Raw genomic sequence first — 24,247 nt, forward strand, 5'->3', positions numbered from 1 at the left:
TTAGCTACCAAATCTTGTATGAAGTTTTTGGGTATTTAAGCATTTTCTAGTATTTATATATATTTAATTATTTTCTACTATTCAAGCATATTCTAGTACTTAAGTTTTTTTGTGAACTTCACTTTAATGCACATTCATTGTCTAAGTGTGAACCATTTTTTTAATTGCACATTACTTAAAAAAAAAAAAATACATCTTCACAATTTTCCATGAAAACGTAACATTATACCTTGCTTTACCTATCAAATATCTTCAAACGATTAATACATTTACAGTATACAGTATCTATTACAGTATTTATTAATCTTTGTTAATGTTAGTTAATGAAAAAACAGTAGTTCATTGTTAGTTCATGTTAATTCACAGTGCATTAACTAATGTTAACAATCACAACTTTTGACTGAATAATGCATTAGTAAATGTTGGAATTAACATTAAGATTTATAAATTCTGTTTAAGTATTGTTCATACTTGGTTCACTACAGCAAAAGTAGCTAACTAATGTTAACTAATGAACTTTATTATATAGTGTTAACAATTCATAAATTTTCAGGCATAATTCCACTGCCAGAGTTCAAACTCACTTGTGGCCCCGATGCCGAGTTGTAAAGTGCTGCGGTCTTTGGTCAGTCCGTTGGTTTTGGGGCTGGCTGTAGGGGCGACCGTTGCCACTGCTCTGGGCGGCCTCTTCCCGGGTACCTTTACTGTCGTCCGCAGCAAATCAATTTCTTTACCGTGGACGTTCTGCATGTAGTCCTGAAAAATAAAACATGACATTGTGTAGTTTTAGATCTAGGCCGGGAAAAATGTCAAAATGTAAGCAATGTTTGACTCAATGTGAACGAGGATGAGGCTGTAAAAGGCTAAATCCATTCAATATGTTCCAAAATAAAAAATTTCAGGTTCCAATTCAATTCAACCTAAAGATAGTTTTCTTAATGAGTAGGAACAAGACTATTTGAGTAAATAAAAACACACAAAAAAAACAATTGGACGAATGCACATTACCAAGTGTAGATATTACTAGCGAATTTCAAGAAATTGCAAGTAACGTTGAATTAAGCATTAAAATTAGAAAAATATTTTTTTACAGCCTACTTGAACCAACCAGTGTCATAAAAATCACTTGGTTCCAGTATTGTTCCACTAAGTATTTTCTAGTATTTAAGTCTAAGTATAATGATATTTTAATATTTCTAGTATTAAATTGTTTTTTTAATATATTGAAAAAATCCATTACACTCAACAGTACACTTTTAGATATTTTTCGAAGATTACTGTTTTACAAGAAAATTATATTTTACCATTTTCTAAAACACTTTCTACTTCAAAAGTTAATTTAATTGTTAATCGTCAATATGTTACTTAATATGCCAATATCTTTGTAATCATTTGTGAAATTTACTAGCAATTTATGAGTGAAAATTGTTTCTCAATCAAAATTTTCAGTGTATAACCATCTGCACTTTTATCATTCACTGCCTCACTTTCATTTGCATCAAATGAAACACACCATCAACTTTGACTAAAGTTTTCATGAACCAACAACGCACAGATGCAGCACATCTGTAACCTAAGTAACATTTTAGAGGTCTTGTAAAACAAACAGAGTGGCTTTGGACGATCAAAATAACACCAGGCCCACGCAATCAATATCACCTGTTTCCATGCTGCCGCAGATTAGCTAAATTAGCATTAATGACTCATTCCCATTTAAATCGAGCTATTCCATTTTCATGGGAGTCTGCAGAGCGCAAATGGGCTAAGCCGAGGTGCAAATCACCCTGCTCAGCACAAAAGAGGTGAGCAGAGATTTCGGCCTCGAAAGTCTCCCGCCAACTCCTCTTCGCTTTTATTGCGCCCCATAAAGCACTCATTTCTTCAAAAGCCTCAGTACTAATTACCCAGTGAGCGCTCTCATTCCATTTTATTGCTGAAATTAACAGCCAGTTTGAGGCGAAGAAAGCTATTAAGATGTGTGATTAAGCCATATTCAATTAGTTTCTACAAACAATTTAATTGATGTAGCAGACAGAATTAACAGAAGGGGATTGTGGGATAGCACGGCTGGCTGTGGCGCAAAATTAAACCGTCTTTCTGTGCATCTCTCTCTCTCCCCCTGTCTTTCTCGTTGAACTAAACGAGTGGTCCACAGGTGTTCAAACCCAAACGTCTCTAACGATTATGACGCCTGTGGCATCGTGTGCCTATTACACACATCGCTGGCATGAGATGCACATTATATCGCTAATAAACACGTGAGAGACGTGTGTTTGGCCAATATATTAATTTTGGACATAGTCCGCGGAGGCCTCTAAACGTGTCTCGTGTAACACGTCTTGCATGGTCAAGGTACACTGCTCCTCGAGTGGATCTTAATTAGAAGGCCCTTATTAATTACTAACCTATGTTAAAAGCATCGGAGAAACACGAGAACAAAGATAGGTGTGAGCGCGGCGTATGCAAATGAGGGGGAACGATGGAAAAGGGCTGTGTGAGAAAGCCAGAGAACCAGAGGCAGGGGATTTTCGGAGGTATTAAGGGCACGCGGGGGTTCTGACAGAGATGAATGTTCCACGCGGAAAAGACTGTGGAGTTCCTGTGGAGATTGCTGTTAAAAACGCTCGCTGCTGTAGCAACCGGAGAGCAGCTGACCTGTCTGGCTCTCGTCTGTATTACTGGAAACCTCAGAAATAGCAAAGGGTCTCTTATACTGAATCTAAATGGTTTCAAATGCACGGTGACGTTCAAATTAAATTTAATTAAAACATGCTAGACAATCCCATCGATATGTATTGCCCAAACGTCCTGTCATGACGATGTCATAATCGCTTTCGTGGTGTTTTTAACTGGAATGTGAGGTCTGATTTGTGAACACTTCGCTTTTTATGCAGAAGTGTTCACATGAATCAAAGTGTTTTAGATAACTTGACGGTAAAGAAAATCAGATTTTAAAAGAACTTCAGGATAACATTAGAGGAACATTTTACAAACGTAAAGGCAACATTATGAAGTAAACTTGAAAGAACTTTAGGATGTTCTTTTTTTTTTTCATGGTTTGTACAAAATCCAAAACCAACAGTAATCCTAACTCATCAATCTGAAAAAAATCATGAAAGCAAAGGAAAAAAATTTCCCCGTATATCAACAATCTGTGCAGTACAGTATATAAAAAATATGAAAGCAAGTATCTCCATTAATTGAAAAATATTTTTTTGCAGTCTACCTGAACCAAAAAATGTCATAAAAATTATTTGGTTCCAGTATTATTTAATTACATACTCTAGTATATAGTATTTAAGTCTCTTCTAACATGTAAGTATTTAAGTTCTAGTACTTAAACATATTCTAATATATTCTAGATTTTTTTGTGTGTGTGTGAACTTAAAACATTTGTAATATTTTGAAAATGAAAAAAATATATTTTGGATTATTATTATAAATAGTTTAAGTTGTAAATATAGCAAATATTACTGGATTACATTTGACAAGAATATATATATATATATATATATATATATATATATATATATATATATATATATATATATATTTTTTTTTTTTTTTTTTATTCACTTTCCATTCAGTGTGTTACTTGCCAATTCTTTGTAATTATTTGTGAATTTACAAGCATTTTCTGAGTGAAAAGGCTGGTTAACAGGTAAACGTGTGATGGCAAATTGGAATGCATACATTTACACCAAACAAATCATTGAATCATTTATTTGAACTGGTTGACTGAACTGAATCATCAGAATGAACTGATTCAGCAAAATGAATCAGACTTCTGATCTCTAACAGAGCAGCTGATATACTCACATGTAAACTGGGGTGGTACGTGAGCAGACCGTTGTCACACAGCGTGACGTATTTCTTTTTCCACTCCTTATTAAGTGACTTCCCGCTTCTTTTTAACAAAATCCCCTGTTCAAGACAAAAACAATCAGTTATTCAAGCTATTTAAGCTTTCACAATAGTATGAATAAATGACCAGCTGGGGAATTTAATTAAGAAACATTTTCAAGATCAGTTTAAAGGAGGATCAGATATCAAGACACTGTCATAAAGTAAGGAGAAGTTTCCCCATACAGCACTGTGAAGCTTCATGTTCATTCACAGCCGAGTCACTCACACACACACACACACACACACACACACACACTCAATTAAGGCCTGTCTACACAATGAAGATTTTCAGTGTTAAAACAAAACAATGCATCCCTATAGAACTCATCAGTCTGAACATTTCCTCTCAAACAGATGTTCTGTTTTACTTTCACGTTTGTTCATGTCATTTCTTTAGTGACTTGCTTCAGTTTATTGTGTCATTCTCAGTGCGAACAGAACTTTGCATTTATTGGTTCAGCAAACGATTCATACAAAATGACAAATTAGAGAATATACAAAAAAAGAACAACCGCATAATAGCCAGAAAAACATTACATTATGTTTCCAAATAACCTACTAAAAAAGTAGACACCTCTTGTCACTCCTAGTTTTGAAAACATATTTAAAAGTAATTTCATTCAGCATCTTTTTGCCACACCAAGATAACTTTTACAAAACCATCAAATTAATAATCATACAGAATAATATTTTCATATACATACATACATGCTTATATAATGTATGTATTTATGTATATTTAATTCCATGTAAGCTCCCCACAAAACATTTCACTTTTCACTCTAGTTATGAAAAGCATGAATAATATAAAAATACATATACTATATAAAATGCTTATATTTTTTGAAATCATATTTAAAATCAAACGTAATCACATTCAGCATCTTTATGCCATAACAAGCTACTTTTGATCGAACTGTCAAGTTAATAACGTACAAATAAATTATTTGCATAAATCATTTTAATAATATAAAATAATTTTTTTTTTTAGAATACATTTATTTTTTATACACTTACAATATTATATCATCAAATTCAGAGCAATCCATGCAACCATAAGATATTTCTAAACAAAACAATTTTATTTCAGATACAGTAGGTGGGAAAAATAATGTACATATAAAACTTTTTTGCTCTGACATCTGACAAGTAAGTTTAAGAGGGAACAAAAATCCCGCCCAGAATCACTTTTCCATTAGTGAAGAAGGTTGGATTGCGCACCAGCTCTGTGTCTGTGCTCTTGAAGGCCTGTGAGGGGCTCATATCAGTGCTGTTGGGCGAGAGCAGAGGCTAAATCCAATTTGTGCATGGACTCAGTGTGTATTCTTTCGCCTGTTGTGCCAGCGAACTCTCTCAGACCTCTGTGAGCACGAGGATTCGAGCCTGTGATCCCCAGCTCTTCAAAAGCTTTCCGCCTCCGTCCCGTCCCCTGCTCAAGGCCTCACCATCAATCCCCCGCTGTTCTTTTAAAAAAACACTCACTGAGCACTTATCCCCTAAAGTCCAGCCAGGACAAACACTCCCCGCCCAGGACTGGAAGTGCACAGAGGTGCTCAGGGGTGGGCGGCAGAGAGCAAAGGGGGGTTTGGGTGGCCTCTTTTGGCTTAATTAGGGGATTAGGGAAAACTCCTGTGCTCTTTACCACTTCCTGTTGGGAGTGAGAGAGTAGGAGGGCTCTGACCCCAACACTGAAGGAAACTAATCCACATGAAGAATACGCTACTTGCTAAACATCAGGTGCTGACCCGGGGTCAACTGGGTATCATGGTGTTTACCCGACAATCAAGTCCTAATCCTCTCCTCGCCTAGATCTGATCTCTTCATGGATATTCTCTCTCCTCAACACAACTCCATCTACTCAACCACTCCAGAAATACTACTGAAAACCTCTTGACACTTAGAGTCTCTCAGAAGGACTTTAAACATTACTTTGTAACATATTAGGATTTGGATAAAAGCGTCAGACAAATGCTTCAAATGGAATATAATGGAATAAAATAAAATATGTAAAGAACAGCTTTTTATATGTCATTTTATATTTCTTTATTTTTATATTTATATATTACATTCACATGAGCTCAAACAGTAAATAAAATAAAACAGCATAGAAAAAGTGTTAAAAAAAACAACTTGAACAGTAAGTAAAATAAAATAATGAAAAATAAATTATGTAAAAGTGATACATAAGCGCTCGCATCGATCTTCAGATTTATTTATTAATTTCTCCAGCTCTGACTGAGTGAATAATCCTGTATAAACACTGTGAAGAAAGATGTGGCCTGTATTTGGTGTCCACAATATATCATGAACATTATGCTGGAAGTGTCATTTTTTGAAGCAGCAGCCATCTGTTAGCTGAACTGGTCTCGTTCAATAATGCATGTGTATCTACAGCAGTGCTATTGGTTTGCTGGTCAAATAAGTGAAACGGCCAGGCGGGTGATCTCTTCTGGCAAAGGCTTCTGTGTTTGTACATGAACGTCACAGTAGTCACGTCTGTTTCTAACAGTCATGGATGCATACACATGATCGGTGAAAGCACACCCCACAGTGCTGAAACAGATCAATGCTAGAGCAGAGAAATATGATTGTCTAGCAGGAAAAAAAAAATTGTACAGGGTTGATTGTGAAACTTTACAAATGACCTCTATGTACTATGATAATTCAGATACTAAAACAATTCTGAAATCATTAAAACACACCTTCAACCTAATCCTTACATAAAAGTATAATTATAAAAAGTACAAGGTTAACAAGTGGTAATATGTTTTTGAAGATGACGATGGTAATACCAAAGTTATATTTGAAGTTTGCACCAGAATAAGTGTCATAAATCTAAATATCAGAAATCAAGCACCATATTGCCATCTAATATGATCAGTGTACTACACTTTTTTTGTAAGGGATATAATATTAAATCATTTAAAATGATTTGTTCTTAATTTCAGTAGAATAAATATAATAAATATATTTATAACTTATAATTATACATAATTGTAGTTTGTTGTATTACCTTGATGTAAATAAATAAACGGCATTACAATAAATTTTTGATTGTAAAATAATTAAATTAAAATAAACTGCATTACATTAATATGAGAAAAAAAAGAAAATATGACAATAAATTGCAAACGGCACTGAGCATAAAAAAAAATACATTTTTATGTAAACAAATAGCATTACAGTAACTTTTGAATAAAAAAAACAAATTCATGTAAATAATTGGATTACAAATATAATGAATAAAATATGAGAAAAATGTAAAAATAAAAAAATAGAAAGTTTTAATGTAAACTGCATAGCATAAAACTTTGACTTAAATTTAGAGTAAAATAAAATTAACTAATGTTAAAGAAACTTATATTACAGTAAAAATTTTATAAATTAGTATAGAATTTATGTGAATAAATTGCATTATAGTATATTTTGAATATAATAACATTCACCCTAATACAAAAGGTGGCTATTTACATTAGACTCCTTTTTACCATGAATATACCACCTTATTTAAAGCCCAACACCTGTCTGACTCTATCTTCTAAACCTACAGACACACAGACAGCGAGCCCTCTCTTCCTGCAGCTCAAACAGACACGTCTCTCATCATGACGGCCTCCGTTCTGTGGTCAGCGCAGGGGGAAAGAGAGAGAGAGGAACTTACTGGGATTAAACACAAAAGCCTTCTGTTGACAGTCTCCCTGTGTCACCCCTGAGCTATCACTGCTATTGTTGTCCTTATTTACCATTTTTACTGATTGGGAGGGGTGTGGGGGGGTCCACTGTGTGTAATTTGCCCAGTGGGAGGTAATTATACTCCCATGGCACTTTGATCTTCCTGACTGTGCATTTGACTGGCCAGAGAATCAGCTCCATTGAAAGGTGTCCCAGCATGGCCAGCGTGCCCCTCTCCTTTACTCTCTCTGTGACTCTCCACTACAAACACACGGATTACACTGATGGCTCTTAAACGCATCATCTTTAAAGCTGGAGTGTAATTGATGTGTAATGGAGGTAAAGCTAAGGAGGTTTACAGAGAGGATACAGACGTGTGATATGTTAACTATGAGAGGGACGTGTCATCTTAATGTTTTGATCCATATACACCTGATTGCTCATTCACTTCTCAGTAAGAAAAAAGATGAAATTGAGATGAATTTGCGTTTCAGAACTTTAATTTATAATAAAATTGCCTCATGCAAACTGCAGTCCAGTTACTTATAAAATTCATATGTGTATTTTTTCTCAGAGCACACAACAGAAACTGATTTCTGAATTACGTTTGACTACATTAAATCACAAAATTAATTTCACAACAAACTACTTTTGAAAACTAAAGTGTAAACTTTCAAAACTGCTTTCTCTATAAACCACCATTTACAAACTGCTTTGTGTCAAATATTTGTAAACTAGCTTGGTAAACTACTTCTAAACTCCTTAATTTATAAACTAATCTCTGAAAACTATTTCCAAACTACTTCAAAACTAGTTTATTTACATAATATTATTTGAAAATGATTTCCAAACTACTTTTGTAAAACATGTTTGTTTAAACTATATTATATGGAAACATACCTAAACTACTACATGGCAAGAATTTCTTCGATGAACTACTATTTTTACTGTTTTACCTCTGTAAAGTAGTTCTAAACTACTTTATTTAAAAACAATTTCTAAACTACTTGATTTACTTCTAAACTAGTTTTGTAAGCGAGTTCTAAACTACCTTGAACAATTACCATTTGTAATAGTTATTATTTCTGAACTATTATTCGGAATCTATTTCTAAACTACTATATGAAAACTGCTTCTAAATTGCTTCTTTAAATTTCTTCTAAACTATCAGATTTTTTAACTACTATTTAGACACTACTTCAGTATATTGAAACCATTTTTAAATGAATTTGATAAACTACTTCTAAACTTCTTAATAACTATTTCTAAATATACTTGAAAAAGACTTAAAAAATCTTTTGTGTGTAAATTACTGAGTGCAACCGGATTTGCTTAAAGTCAGAGGTTGCTTGTGACGCTTGTCATGGGGGTGATGTCTGTTCAATGTGAACAATGCTAATCTCTGGCAGGGGATAAAGGTTAAGGCTAGGGTTCATTTGAAAATTGAATCAGAGGCTCAAAAAAAAACAACTCTACCAAAGAAAAATAAATATTTGACAGCTACTCCGTCAAGAACTACTGCTAATTACCAAGATGAATCCTTTCAAAACCACATTAGCTCTATTTGGGCATTTAATTTAACAGAATTCAGTTTCAGTTCAAACTCATACAATGAAAAAAAAAAAATGTCCTTCTCCTGAATGTTAAAGGTTGCCAAAAGTTTCTATACATTATCTAAAAAACACACAGTTTTTAATCAAATTCAGTGAAATCATGATATACAAATCATATATAAATATAATAATAATAATAAAAAAATAAAAAATATATATAAATATAATCTAAAACTATATATCCAATATAAACCTAAAATAAACACTAAATAATAGAAATTTAAGGATTCAAAGACAATTTATATTTCCTACCAATTTCTTATAATGTTGCGATTGATTCACAAAAAAGATTTTGGAGCAAAGAGTAAGTTGCCAAATTATTGTGGTATGCATATTACATATATCTTTCTAATATACATAATATAATTATAATGATAAACATACAATTCAGCATTCTGCATATCAACTACCAACATTACTGAAAACGGGTTCCATAGAAGAAGCAAACATAAAGTGAACTGTGTTACACTGACATCTGTTGGTCGCACAAAGAAACTGACTGAGAAAAACTAAAGAAAGCAAGTTCATAATTTCAAGTCTTTCAAAAGTTTGCATGCTCTTTTAGTGCTAACACACTCACACAAATCATATATACACACAAAATCACTACTTAAGATACTGACATTTGACTAATCGTCATAAACAGTCTACAGTGTACTTACCTCATGTAATGAGTGTATGAATGTGGTGACGTACCTGTTTGATGGGTATGGCCCTTCCACTCCCTATACTGTCAGTTTTATTCTCAATGCTCTTTGTCTGATCACTGGCTTTCCATGACTGCAAAGAAACAAGACAAGATATCAGTCCAGAGAACAAACTGGGAATGCACATGGAGGTGGGGAGGGTGTGTGTGTGTGTGTGTGTGTGTGTGTGTGAGTTGTGCCTTAACTCTATTGTGTGTGTGAAGTGTGTGTATGTAAAGTGAAGTGAGTATTGGTGTGTGTCGTGGGGGACAACATAAAATCGCAAAAAAAAGGCTCAAATAAACGCGCAAGCAGAACGGTGCAAACATACAGCAGCACATTGAACGTGCAGTATATAGAAATATATATTAACACAGACCAGGACAGACACACAGAACAAAACGACAACGGAAAATATCAAGTTCGACCAATAACGAAACACAGGAAGTCAGAACTAAACCCCCACAAGAGCTCTTTTGTGATCTTTGACGCCTCCCTGTGGCTTTACCAACCACAGAAGCATCAGATTCAATCAATACAAGAACATTAAATGCAGCTTTATATACAAATGTGAGAAAGGTTAGCAGAGGGGAAACAAGAAGAAATTAACACAGTGCATTTTTTCCAACAGCTTCCGCCTGTTGAATCATCAGATAAACAGGTCAGATGAGAATTAAAAAAAAAGATTCAGAATTAGGGTTAGATTCACAAACATTTCAAACAAAGCAAAATCAAGAGAAAAAGGTTAGGGAATTCATTAATACATCATTTCAGCTCTGGGTTTCAAGATGTCCTTTGGTTTCCAGTGGCTGGAAATGACTTTAGGGAAAGAATAAACGTTAAACAATGGATTCTCTCATTCAAAACGACCCACAATGCAACATGAATGAGCATTCATACCCCACAGACAACATTATGGTCTCATACGAATCAACATGTGGCGCTCATTCGCAAATGGAGAGAGAGAGAAAGTTTCACGATCGACTCAAATAAACTAGGCTAATGTGTATTTTTCAACAGTTTATTTTTTTCGTTTGGATATATACAGACACCATACAAATCAAGTCACAGGTTTACGTGGAAATAGTCAACAGGCAGAGCCACACATTGCAGTTCCCACAAGAGAGAGTTTGACTAAAGAGGCGCTGTTTCATATATCTCATATATGTATAGAATATACTTTCTATAGAATACCATTGGAAATCAAATTCAATACAAGATATACGGCAGTCTATATTTGTCCATTATTGAATGATTAAATGAAAAAAAAATTAAACAGTGTACAACGCATGGAAAATTTCAGCTCGGCACATCGTCATGAAATTAAAAAAAAATGAAAAAGCAAAAACAATTCAACAAAAGAACAAAATAATGGCTCTGGGTCACAAATAGATACTACATTCATACAAGTCGGTGCATTTCTGTCACGCTTCTCTACGTCTATGAAGGCCTTCATATTGTTCAGACTTCACACCGAGCGAAGAAACCGCATCCGGGCGTCACGGTGGCACCTGAATCAACTAAACGCACAGCTTTATAAATGCATCACAACGCAATGTGACGTCTCAGGGCGTCATGTGACATCATGTTAGTTTCACAGTTGAATGGTGGTCAGCATATCAGTCGGCACGAACAAGTAAGCTATGTCATCCGGAATCGGGATTCACATCTTTTTATTGTTGAGGGATCCGTCGCTATGCTGACCGTGCAGCATCAGGACCTCGACTAGCATCACATTCCAGTATGACATGGTTCACAAAGCTGCGGTCTTGTTAATAAAGATGACACGGGAGACGCGGGGTGCAGTTTTGTGTCGTTCGGTGTGAAGTGTGACCAGCTAAACTAACCCATCAGACACAGAACTCAAAGGAAAGACAGGCAAAATAAATAGGAAAAACAGAATATCTTGGCAAAGTGGTCGGAATAACTGCAAAAAGTTCTGTCCGTTTGAGTTAAAAGCATCCTTTCGATTAAATTTTGGGCGTTGTTGATGGCTATTGTCTGGGTTTGTTCAGTGCACGATGAAAATTTAGCAATAAAATGATTGATTATGATTCAGTTCAGTGTGTTCATGTAACGCAAGTTCGAAATCTCTCTTTATTCTGTCCAACCAAATGTCCTTTAAACTCAACCATGGCTGCCAAGGGGCAAGTGTCCAAGAAAGCCATGGTGATACCCACGATGCAATGCGGGCTATTAGGGGGAATAAAGCAGCGATTGTTTTGCTCGTCCTCACTGAGGACCCCCTCCCATAATGCACTGCGGTCGTACCAACACCATCAAGGGCTCGTCTAATTGAGGAGAAGCTGGAAAGCCCTTTTAGTTGAAGAAAGGTTGGAAACAGAAGAACAAATCTGGAAATATCGACAAAAACAGTTCAACACTTTGGTCACGGGGAGCGTGGACAGAAAAATTGTAGAGGGGGTTGGGGAAGCAATGGATCGCAAAAAATGCGTAGACATCTATATTGGAGATGATGGCAGATGTAGTATGATTATTGGCTTTTTACAGGGCAAAATAGTGATGATGTGTCGAGAAAAGATGAAATAAAATAAACACCTTCGCTCTTCCTGTCCTCTCACAGAATGAAAAATAAACAGATGCCACATTAGACCAATGACAAAAATATCTGAATGGTCGTTTTAGGTATCATGGAAGCACTGTGCTTAGTTTCCTGTCCTCTGCTGACATCTAGTGGCAAAGACACACACTTATGAAATGATATTAATGTGAGAATGTTATGAGGTGACAGAAAATATTACTAAATCGGCAAACTGTTCTTTATATTATTCAATAATAACATGAGCTTTAGTCTTTATATTTTTAAAAAGTAACTATTTTTTTATAATATCTTTCACAAAATATTGAATTATGGCTTTCTTTAAAATGTAAATATGACATTTTTTATTTAGTATGGGACAAAATTATTTGTTACTGATTGCAAACAAAAAATTCTAAATTTTTCATCCAGTCTTACCTTAATTTATTGAACTGGTATTTATATATCTGAATATATATATATATATGTGTGTGTGTGTGTGTGTGTGAGACTGTGTCTGTCTGTGTGAGTATGTGTATATATATATATATATATATATATATATATATATATATATATATATATATATATATATGAATGTATATGTACACACACACACACATGCATTTATATATATATATATATATATTTCTTTCTTTGTAGGTGACTGTCCAAATTATATTCTTCACTCTACTAGGTAACAAGTTTACTCTTTCACTACGATTAAAAAGTCTATGATTATAAGGCCACTCTTGACTTGGAACCAAAAATATAATATCTAACATAAATTATATGTATATGACTTTGAAAAAAGCTGCCGAAAACTCTAGTGGTCAGCTAGCAAACACAAAATAAAGGCTTTCCTCATTTTTTGCATGCTATTTCTGAAAATTTTGCTCGGAGTGGCTGAAACGATCCAATTGCCAATGAGATTACTGGTTGGAGATGTCGTTCGTAAGGGGACATTTAGTAGCCGATCCAGATCCCCCGGCCATCTTCTGTATGTTGTTGAGAGGCTGCGTGGCCCCTCCTTCCTTGGACTGGCTCCTCCCACTCTCCCGCCCCACCCTCACCCCTGTTCCCGCCCACACCGTGAGTCCGGCTCCTCAGAAGGTCATGAGTTGAAACTCCCGCTCGCTCTGCCACTCGGACACCCAGACGGGGTAGGTGGCGTGCTTCGGCTCCGTTATGCGCACCGGCAGAGCGTCGTGTCTCGCGTGGATGGGGTTAGACACGACCTAGCAGGGAGGGAGGGAGAAAGAGGACAGGGGAAGCTAGCACAAGAGCAGCCTAATCACCTTGCGCGATCCTTCTGATTGGAGGAGAGATTGGGGGGTGGGAATGGGGGCAAATTCAATTGGTTTGGGGGGAGGGGGGTTGGTGATTGGCTGAATGGACAATGGTGGATCTTGATTGGTTAGATTGCAGATGTTGGTGTTGCTAGTACAGTGTGTGTGTGGCTCTGCCTCTCTCTCTGTCTGGCTCCAACGGAAAGACACGCTAGGTGAATGTCTGTTAAAGAAGAGAAGGGGGCGGGGCTTGCAAGGGAATTCTGCTGATTGACACAGTGAAATTAGGAAGGGCACAGGGAAAACATCAGTATCGGGGAGGGCAGGTATTCAAATCCAGAGAAGATAAAAAGCTAAGTTCCCTTGGTGTAAAGCTTTTAGATTTACAGTGTATAAAGGACGAGGCAAATTAAAATTAGGTTAAATCCAAGTGTCTTTCCTTTTCCTAAACATCTGTCATTTTAATGCTTGCCTCTCTGCGTATACTGAAATATGTAGCTATAAAAAGCATGTGGTCATGCGCTTCAGTGGTAGCAGAGGCAGGAGGGATTCGGTTACACTCAGCTCCATACCTCCCTCTTGTGGTCAGAGATGGCATTACGCTCTCTGGCTTTGCCCTCCACTGCCCTGGGTTTGAGGGGAAGGGGGTGATGAGACCTAAGGGCAGACCCACTCACTGCAGACCTAGAAACAGCTTCTCTCTAGCTCACTGGCTGTTTGAAAGCAACAGGGGCTGCTGGGAGATCTGCAGTCAGGGGAAGTCCAGCACTCTCAGTAGTGGGAGTGCGTGGTGCTCTGCATTAGCTGCCTCATACTTACTGTGAAGATGTTGGAGCGCCGTTTGGACTGCTTGCGGATGGGCGTGGGAGTGTTGGAGGCGGCCACCGTCTCGATGCGCATTTCCCTCTGGCTTATGCTGGGGGTGGAGGGAACGGAGGAGGAGTAATCGTTGAACGTGCCTCCTCCATTAGCAGCCTGAAACAGACAGAGAGGGAATGGGGATACATAGATTGATGGATAGATAGATGAAAGCAATTAAGAAAAGGAAAGGAGCAAGACAGATATAGTAAACAATATTATCAGCATGAATTTGGGGAATTTGATGGGCAGCACATTTTATACAGTTTATTAAAGTTCATAAAGGCCTCTTCTTCCATCTCAATTTTCATTCTTGTACTATGCATAGAAATACGGTGATAGGAAAGCACTTTTGAGTGTGCAGTAAGACATCAGAAAATTGCATTTTGATACCACATTTGGCTTTTTTGCATACTTAATACCCCGGGTAAACCATTTATTGCCTTAAATATCAGCTTCTAAAATTATACTCACTGTTGTGAAATTGTTGTAAAATAAACATTTCTGTATTTAACTTATTTGTGATGGCAGATTTGTTTTAAGTTTGGTGGGAAATATTGTTACCATGGTACATTTTCAGAATTGAAATATGTGCCTTCTGAATAACAACAAGCCAATTCTTTTCTCTGTGATTCAGCTTGCAGTTGACATATTAGCTGCTTCAGGACAAGTTTTGGATGAATGAGCTGATAGATATGATATGATCCTAGATCAGCACAAATGCCCCAGACTCACCTGATTGATGTGTACAGAGGGGATAGACGCGGCTGGGACGGACGAGTGGCTGGGAGAGTTGGGCAGAGATTTACACGGACCAATCGAAAGCTGCTGTTTTTTCCTCAGTGCCACCACTTTCTGAGCAACTGCAATCACACATCATAAATATCACAACTGTGCAATCCATGCATTAAAAAGATTAGCCGTAAATACATTCATAATGTTACAAAAGGATTCCGTTTCAAACAAATACTCTACTTTTGAACTTTCTATTCTTAAAAGAACACTGAATGTATCATGGTTTCAAAAAAACAACAACAACATCACAAGAATAAATTGCATAATTTTATTGTATTTATAGACTCTTGACTTAAACTATAGTGTAAAGCATGCAAGTGTGTATATTAGTTTTACTTTTTAAGATGAATTTAAAAAATATATAATTTAAATACATATTTTATCATAAAAAAAGTGCTAAAACGTTAAAATAAATGCAATTTAACATGTTTTGCACAGGTAGTCTAGACACTAGCTGTTTTGTTGTTTTAGTCCTGCATATAACCAACTACAGTATGCATATGGGAACTTATTTATGACAACAAGCATAAATACGACTACAAAGTCTCCAGACAACAAGCACATCTCTGTCTCTTAATTATTTCAAATGCAGCTAGAGGAGGCAATTACACGCAGGAGAAAACAGCAATCATCAACACCCGGCAATAAAGGCAGGGACGAGAGAAATCAGTCCTGACCCCTATGATATTATTCAGTGCGGAGGAAACTGCAACACTGCAGAGCAATAAAGCTGCTGGAATTATCGCAGCCCCTGCAACCATGGGAGGAAGTCTCACATGGATATATAGAGCATCGATGCCAGATTACTGTACGGCTGCTGGATGAATTCTTATGTAATATGTATTTCTAGGTGCTGTGAAACCACTCTACCTCGAGCAGGTGGCTAGAGGCACACAAAAGAGATTTGTGGGCAGATTTCTGCAGCTTACGCTGCGATACATTAATGCCACATGACGACAGTGGGCGGAAGAGAGCGCTATCAGTGAACTAAAGAGTGCCACTGATATTCCAGCTGGTTTTCAGGATTGTTCATAAATGCACTAACCACTACCGACGTAAAAACACGCTCTTTGTTAGACGAGGAGATAAAAGCAGGATCCAGAGGAAAGACAGAACAATGCATGATGATGCATTCAGAATGTCTCACAACCAATCCATAAAATCTGCTGATATGATAAAAGTGATATTGATCACTTTTGTTGTTTTATGATGATACCAACAATTTTGTCTGATAAACAGCATGAAATTAATGTTTTAACTGATTTGTAATTATTGCTTTACCTCTGCTTTTTGACATAATAAAACAATCATTAGACTACAACAATAAAACATAACATGCTAGTAGTTATTATAGTAGTAACAGTAATAAAAATAATAATAATGCATTATAAAATAACATTGATAATAATAATTCATTAAAAAAAGTTTAAGTCTATCTAAATAAAAATAATAACAATGATAAATATCGTTATTGATTTTGTTGTTATACCAAAAATAATTATTAATAATAATAATTATTACTATTGTTATTTTTCTAAATTGTTATTTTTAATTATTGAAAAAATATTCAAAATGGACTTCTGGATAATTGGTCAAAAGCCCATTTATTTGAAACATTTTTAGATAATTCCACTGGCTTTGATACATTTTTTGTTTTATTTTTAACTGTTAGATTTTAACCTCAAAACATTCTTATAATGTCTTCACAAACATACTTTCGGAATTATTCATGCTCACACAGGATTCACAAAAAAGTATTACCAAAATAATTTCATTAGCAATAAGGTACTTCAGTCCAAGACGGCTGTGTACTGTGTACTTCCTTTACAGAGGGATAATATGGATATTTTTCTTACACAAACGCATCACTTCACTTCAGAAGGCCGTAATTAACCCCCCCGGAGCCGTGTGGAGCACTTTTTATGATAGATGGATGCACTTTTTTGGGCTTCAAAATCTCGACCACCATTCACTGCCATTATAATGCTTTCAAGAGGCAGGACATTTTTTAATGTAACTGATTGTATTCATCTGAAAGAAGAAAGTCATATACACCTAGGATAGCTTAAGGGTGAGTAAATCATGGGGTAATGAACTATCCCTTTAACTGCAAACCAGGTTAGCAAACTCACACCTGAGGATAAATACTTTAACTCTTAATACAGCGTTTAGAGACACTGGTTATCACAAAGGGCATCTCACCATCTTGAAAGACTCTCTCCACGTTAAGACCATAGGTGGAGCAAGTTTCATAATACGTGGAGCGTTTCAGGTCATTGGACAGCTTCCTAGCCCGAGCGTCATCTATCACTCTTGGGTTGGCAGCGCTGATGGCATCTAAAAATCATATAATGGGATAAGACACAGCATATTCATTTTTGGGTGTACTATTTCTTTAAAGTAGCTCTTCGGCACACATAATGACCGTAAAGCATCTACATGTTCATAATTGCTAACTATGCATTTCATCAAAGAGCAATTTGCAAACTGTACTGGGTGAATGTGTAAGAAAGAGTCTTTTTATCCTTCTGCTTTGTTAAAGTAAGACAAATGTACCATTCCGTCACCTTTAGAAGATGACTAAGTGTGAGACTTCCATGGCGGATTTAATGAAAACAAGTGCACATCATGTTTTACGTGTCCTGTGTTCTACTGTCGGTGATGGTGTTATGACTCACCCTGCGTCCCCACCAGCACCATGGGAACCTCTGCCGTGTTCCTGTAGCTGGAGAGACGCAGGAAGTAGTTATAAACTGTCTGGAAGCTGATCTCATCCTCCAAGCTGAAGACGAACACCACCGCGTCCACCCAGGCAGCAAACTGAAACACGTCAACAAAACCGTATCAATCCAACCATCACGAAATAACTTCTTTTGACTGAGCCATCAGATTTTACTTATTCTTTCCACATGAAAATATATTATAATATATTGTAGTAATATTTTGAATCAGTGTTTTTTTTGTTTTTTTTTGTGTGTATTTAGTAATATGTTAAGAAAATTTGGGGTCAGTAGGTTTTATATTTTGACAGAAATTAATAATTGTATTTAACAGGCTTGAGTAAAAATAAAAATAAATCACATTTCATATTATAATTTAGAATTATTTTATTATAACATCAAATTAAACCAAACTAAAGAAATTCTCCATTGGAAATTAGTAGAAATATTTAAAAAATATATTTTATTTTCATTTAATGTTTAAGTAGCAAATGTTTGTGCTTTTTTTCAGTTTTAGTTATCTAAAAGCCTCTAAAAATATCTATCTATCCATCCATCCATCCATCCATCCATCCATCCATCTATCTATCTATCTGAACAGCTACTGAGTAATTTTAAGCAAACTTAGTTGTTTACGGAAGCCCACGTGTGAGTTATTCCTCTATTTGTTTTTGATTCTGTAGGAGAATAATTCTAATCATGGATAAATTACACGACCAGTAACTGGAATTGTTTCGAAGCCCTGAGACGCACTCATTGACGTCTGCTTTAAATTTGAAGGGCCACATTACAAATTCCTGTGGTAATTTGCATTCTAATCAATTATACATTACCATAAAACCAGCTAAATGGAACACAGACTAACAGAGAATAATTATCGCCGCTATTCCACCAGGAGCTACACTGGCAGAAGAGTTTCACTTGAAATCCTCGTTCCCCCAACACAGGAAGTGAGTCCTCATCCCCGCTCGGCACGGCTGAAAGCTGCCATGAGAACCATCAGACTATAATTACACTGAGCCGCACCAAAATGTGGAAACAGGGCCATCCTGAAATGGGTCCCATGGGGTAAGTACAGCGGTTCATCTCGACGCGGTCCCACATCCCGCTCTCTGCTGGGGGAATGAGGACTGTGTGACACATTTGTGGAATATTTTAGTAGCTATTAGGACCGTTCTCTGCTTTTCTCAACTTGCGAAAAATTTTAGTTCCTCGGATATCATCAATTATTGTAACGCCGTGTCAGCATGCAGCACCCGGAGCTGCAAATTGAACAAGATAATTAATGTGTTTGGTGTATTGCTAGTACTTAACATGGCAATATGTAAAAAAAATGTATCCACAAAATATACAGTTAGATGTCCTTACATGACCAGAAAATGTCCTTAAAAGAAAGAAAGAAAAAAAAAAAATTACTTTCTTCAGTGGAGAACAAAAGGAGATATTTTAAAAAATGTTCACGATGCTCTTTTCCATACAGTGAAAGCATACAACGACCAATAAGGATGTTAATTTCCATATTTTTAAACTTAGTTTACCTTTGCAGTCATTTAAACACTCTACGTTAATCTATAAAGACACTAATAATTGAATAACACTGCTACATGTTATTTTTAGCAAATCTAAAAATATGTTGTCATATATAAATTAATTTGGAACATATGAAATAATTTATTTTTAAACTTACTTAACTAATATTGCAATTCAATGCGAATTTGCATATTTATTGGTTATCTGCCATAATGTGAACTGTTATCAGTTTATTGTATTTTATAAATATTAATGACAATATTTATGATGCTTTTCCATCCTTTTCTGGACCTCAATAACCATTGGTCACTATATATCTTGTTGCACAAACAGTTTTCTATGGAACAGAGCAGCATGAACATTCTTCATAACATCTCCTTTTGTGTTCCACAGAAGAAATAAAGTCATACCATTTTGAAAATACATGAGAAATGAGGACAGAATAATAATTATTCTTTCTATATCTTAAATTTTAATCAAATTTTTCAATAAAGCTTCATAATTAAAGGAACAACTAGACGTTTCTTGAAGTATTGTTAACAAAATCTAAAACTGCTTAAACTGTTTTCGTTAATTGAAATAAAGCTTAAAAATAAAACGAAAAAAAAAAAATGTTTTTTTTGTCTTGGCAACTAGCCCAAATAAGATGAAGCTGAAGTACTAAAATTACTAAAACTAAAATAAAAATGGCTTAAAAGAAGCTAAATAAAAACATTTAAATAAAAATGACAATAGCGCACAATAAAATTACTAAAACAATAAAATTACTAAAATTACAAAAATAAAATGAAAATAAAAAAATAAAAATAAATATTGCTATCAAAATATGAATAAATACTATAATAGCATATAAATAATGCTAAAATAAATTTTAGTATAAATGAAAAACTATAATAGTTTTTATTTAATAGTTTTTTAACTTGAGGATTACCTGCAGTTCTGGTGGGCCGCCTTCATCCCTGATCAGCAAGAGATAACTCTGTCCATCCACCACAATCTCCTTTTTAAACCTCCCTCCTGCAAGAACAAAAAAATAACATTACTTATACTGTTTCTACAACATGGTCCTCTCTGAAGCTCATTTACCAGCAGGCAGTGTGCCACTGACGTCAATGCCATCAATATTAAGGGACTGAAGATATACCCCTGAGGAACTCCCTCCAGCTCCATCAATCTGAATGCACAAACATTTCTCATTTTCAGCTTACACATACCTTGTGGCAATTGTGGAGTGTTGGACAAGGGATGGAGAAAGGGAAGAAAGAGCCAATGAGTTAGTGAGCGTGTAAATGAGTGTTTGGGATGAATGTGTTGAACATGACTAATGATTAAACCCATCAGAGTGCCGCCCATCGCTCCTGCTTCATTATAGAGCACACGGAAACATGGGAATCTCTGTTAACAGAGTAGAGCAACTGATAAAAAAGAAATAGCAGCCAACAAATGAAATTAGTTATTTCGACACCAGCAGTAAGATTTTTCACCCTTCATTTATTCCCTTCTCAACTGATGTGGGTTGTTTTTTTTCGTTCCTCAAAGCTGCTGGCGCTGAAAGCTGATAGAACTCTGATGCCATTGAGATTCCCTCAAATTAAATTGCACTTTTTTATATTATGAAAGTTTGTGGAGCCGAATGAAACTTGCCTTATGGTAATCTCCTAGGAGGACAAAAGAGGAACGGTGAGATCTTGACAGATTACGACAGGTTAAAAAGGCAAGGAAATAGAATTTATGAATAGCCTGGAGAGGCTCAATTTGGTTGAACTTCACCTGAGAGTGTTAACTTAGGAATTTAAATAAAAAGCCATTGAAAGGCACAGAATGTTACAGTGGCTTGGTACAGAAGTTATGTAACAATGTTAGCTGACAGAATTATAATATCATTATAAAAATGTAAATAACACAAAATAGAAATATACAAAATTAACAATATTTAAATTAATACATTATTTGTAAAAGAAATAAAAAACTATTTTAAACAAAAATATGAGCATATAATAAATTATTTGACAAATCACTAGAATTATCTTAATTTCTATTTAAAAAATTTATTCAAAATTATTAAATCTTAGCTAATTAAAAATCTATATAATAAATGAATAATTAAATAATAATAAACTATTAATATGTTACATGAAAATTAAATACATAATTGTAATAATTTAAAAACAAGTGTTTTAATGTAAGAATAGTGATGAAAAACAAACAGATAAATAAATAATATTACCGTGTGTGTATATGTATGAATATGTATGTATGAATATATATATATATATATATATATATATATTCCTAAATATATAATTATTTTAAATCTAAATAATTATTAATAACTATATTTTAATAATTAAACCATTATTAAAGCAATAGACAGCAAAACAAATTGAATTGCTGTGATTGTGAACAATGTTCATGAGGGAGCTATATTATGCAAAATGTAATGAACCTTACTTGACTTTCCATTTCCAGTGTGATGAATAAACATGAAGTGATTTTACTGACTATTTTACATGTTTTGATCCATTATTTGACCTGACTGCCAAAAATTGAGGATAAAAGGTATTACAAAAAATCGAATTAAAAATGCAGAGCAATTAGAGCTGGACACCCTTGACATGCAACGTGATGAGAAAATGTGACAATGAAGCATAATGCATACTATTTCACTCTAAAGTAGTCAGCATTCAGTTCAGTTCATTAAGCACATGACCTGCCTTCACTTTAACTCTATTTTCTCCTGGGAAATGCATGATGGAGCTTTGTCACTCCTGAGCACCTTTTATTGGGAAACAATAATGATTGAATGCTTGTTGCACAGTGTATGACTGGAAGCTGCTGAAGTTTGTGCCACATAACAAATCCTTCCTTCCAAGTTCAGTGACCTCTGGAGTAAACTGGCATTAAGAGGTTCACAGAGGGCTCTGAAGTAGAGCCTGACGAAGTGCTGAGGGATGTTAATAATAGCAAAGTGAAACACAACATGACCCTGTAGAGATTTCAGCCAGCGACCTCATATCAAACGAGAGATGTTGTCTATAAAGCCATTACGCCAAGCACACTACACTTCTAATTACTCCACCTGTGTCCCGAGATATTTTAACTCCATCAATGCTTCCCTTGAGACCAAAAGCTAAATAAAACGTGTAAAGATTCAGCATAGTTTTTGCTCTAACATGACAAAGTGAACAATATGTTCATATTGGCCAATATGAATACACATGCAAGCACAATAAATATGCAAAATGGCTTTGTGTGATATTAACTTTATACAATGGTTAAAAAAAATCTGTTTTGCCAACAAAAACAGTACATTTGTGCATCTCAGAGAAACATTGTGGTTTCATTCTCAAATGAATCTGTTTTCGAATGAATCATTTGAGCCAATGATTCAATAGTCCATTCATAAAGACTACTCATGAAGTTTTTTAAATGAATCAACCATTTGAATAAATCATTTGAATGAGATTCAATGAATCACTTATTAATTATTAAGACAGGCACTCCCCAACACCTACTGGTGGTTTTAGTGTCATATTTATTTATTTACCAGCATAAAAAAAACAAAAAAACAACAACACATTAAGCAAAATAATGTTTAATTATCCATTATTGGAAAAAAAATTCAACATCATTTTTTGTTAATATTGCACACTCTCAATGCAAAAATAAATTATAAAAAAAAATGCAAGGGAAAATCACTTTTACTTCTTCCAAAAGTCCACGATTTGAGAAATCAACATGTTCAAACTCTATCTATCAACTCTAAAATATGTGCAATAATTCTTGAATCAAGAAGCACCACTGAAAAACAGTTGTTAATTGAAAAGAGCTGAGTATAACTGCTTTTACCCCTAGCACATTCACTGAAGCTTTTAAAGTAGGAGATAATTGCATTGGAGCCAGAAAGGGCATGTCTGAACATGTCAAGAGAGGACAGAACAAAAATCCCTCCAGCAAAGATTCCTGCTCATTCAGACATTTGACAGAAAGAGGTGCAAAATAGATGTTTTTCATCTCTCAGTTTTTGCTGCAAAGGCTAAAAAGAAAATAACAAAAAGAAATTCAGCCTGACTGTCACCAGCAGAGGTGTGCGAGGCTTTTTTTTTCCAACTTTGAAATTCAGCCCTGGTTTGGGTCTTCAGGAATCTGTCGTTATGATTCTAATCTCTAATTTAGATTTCAGAGGGGCAGCTGGTAAACATTTCATCTCTCCGCCGTCACTCAAAAGTAAATGCTGAGGATTGATGACACGCTAGTCTAGGCTGCCTGACCCTCTGTTGCCATGGCAACACCGGAGCAATCGAAGAGGCGGTGCATCGGCATGGAAACTCAGAGCATCGTCTGTGCAGGAGCCAATGACCGAGTACAAATTAAGATGAAGAGAAATTACAGTCAATTTCAGTCAAGCTTTGCTTAATAAACCCGAGAACGTCTACCATTTGAATGTCTTAAAGGTTTTAAAATAATAAAAATAGATTTTATGTTCCTGTGGCTCAAGTGGTAGAGCATTGTGTTAGCAGCGCAAGGTTGTGGGTTCGATTCCCAGGGAACACGTTAGGTAAAAAATGTATAGCCTGAATGCACTATAAGTTGCTTTGGATAAGAGCGTCTGCTAAATGCATTAATTAATTAATTTATT

The 24,247-nt window shown here is 35.3% G+C and overlaps 1 protein-coding gene and 1 long non-coding RNA gene across 5 annotated transcripts in view; both read right to left on the reverse strand.

Moving 5' to 3' along the window:
- Positions 1-24,247, reverse strand: part of agap3 (ArfGAP with GTPase domain, ankyrin repeat and PH domain 3) — a 179,448-nt gene that overhangs the window by 64,055 nt on the left and 91,146 nt on the right. For all 4 annotated transcript variants that reach the window (XR_009426741.1, XM_059535218.1, XM_059535219.1 and 1 more), the window contains exons 4-11: positions 20,540-20,625; positions 18,037-18,178; positions 17,561-17,695; positions 15,299-15,426; positions 14,525-14,680; positions 9,888-9,971; positions 3,820-3,924; positions 585-756 (exon numbers count right to left, since the gene is read on the reverse strand). Coding sequence is in view for 3 of the 4 variants with exons in the window: in XM_059535218.1 (XP_059391201.1) it covers positions 585-756; positions 3,820-3,924; positions 9,888-9,971; positions 14,525-14,680; positions 15,299-15,426; positions 17,561-17,695; positions 18,037-18,178; positions 20,540-20,625 (1,008 nt within the window). In the remaining variant the exon portion in view is untranslated. The remainder of the gene's footprint in view (positions 1-584; positions 757-3,819; positions 3,925-9,887; positions 9,972-14,524; positions 14,681-15,298; positions 15,427-17,560; positions 17,696-18,036; positions 18,179-20,539; positions 20,626-24,247) is intronic.
- On the reverse strand, positions 10,883-12,981 carry LOC132124273 (uncharacterized). The gene is made up of 2 exons (XR_009426742.1): positions 12,485-12,981; positions 10,883-12,443 (listed from the first exon to the last, which is right to left on the reverse strand). It is a non-coding gene; the product is annotated as an uncharacterized LOC132124273 (long non-coding RNA).

Source organism: Carassius carassius, chromosome 42 (genome assembly GCF_963082965.1).
Source record: "Carassius carassius chromosome 42, fCarCar2.1, whole genome shotgun sequence".
In the NCBI taxonomy this organism is placed as follows: Eukaryota; Metazoa; Chordata; class Actinopteri; order Cypriniformes; family Cyprinidae; genus Carassius; species Carassius carassius.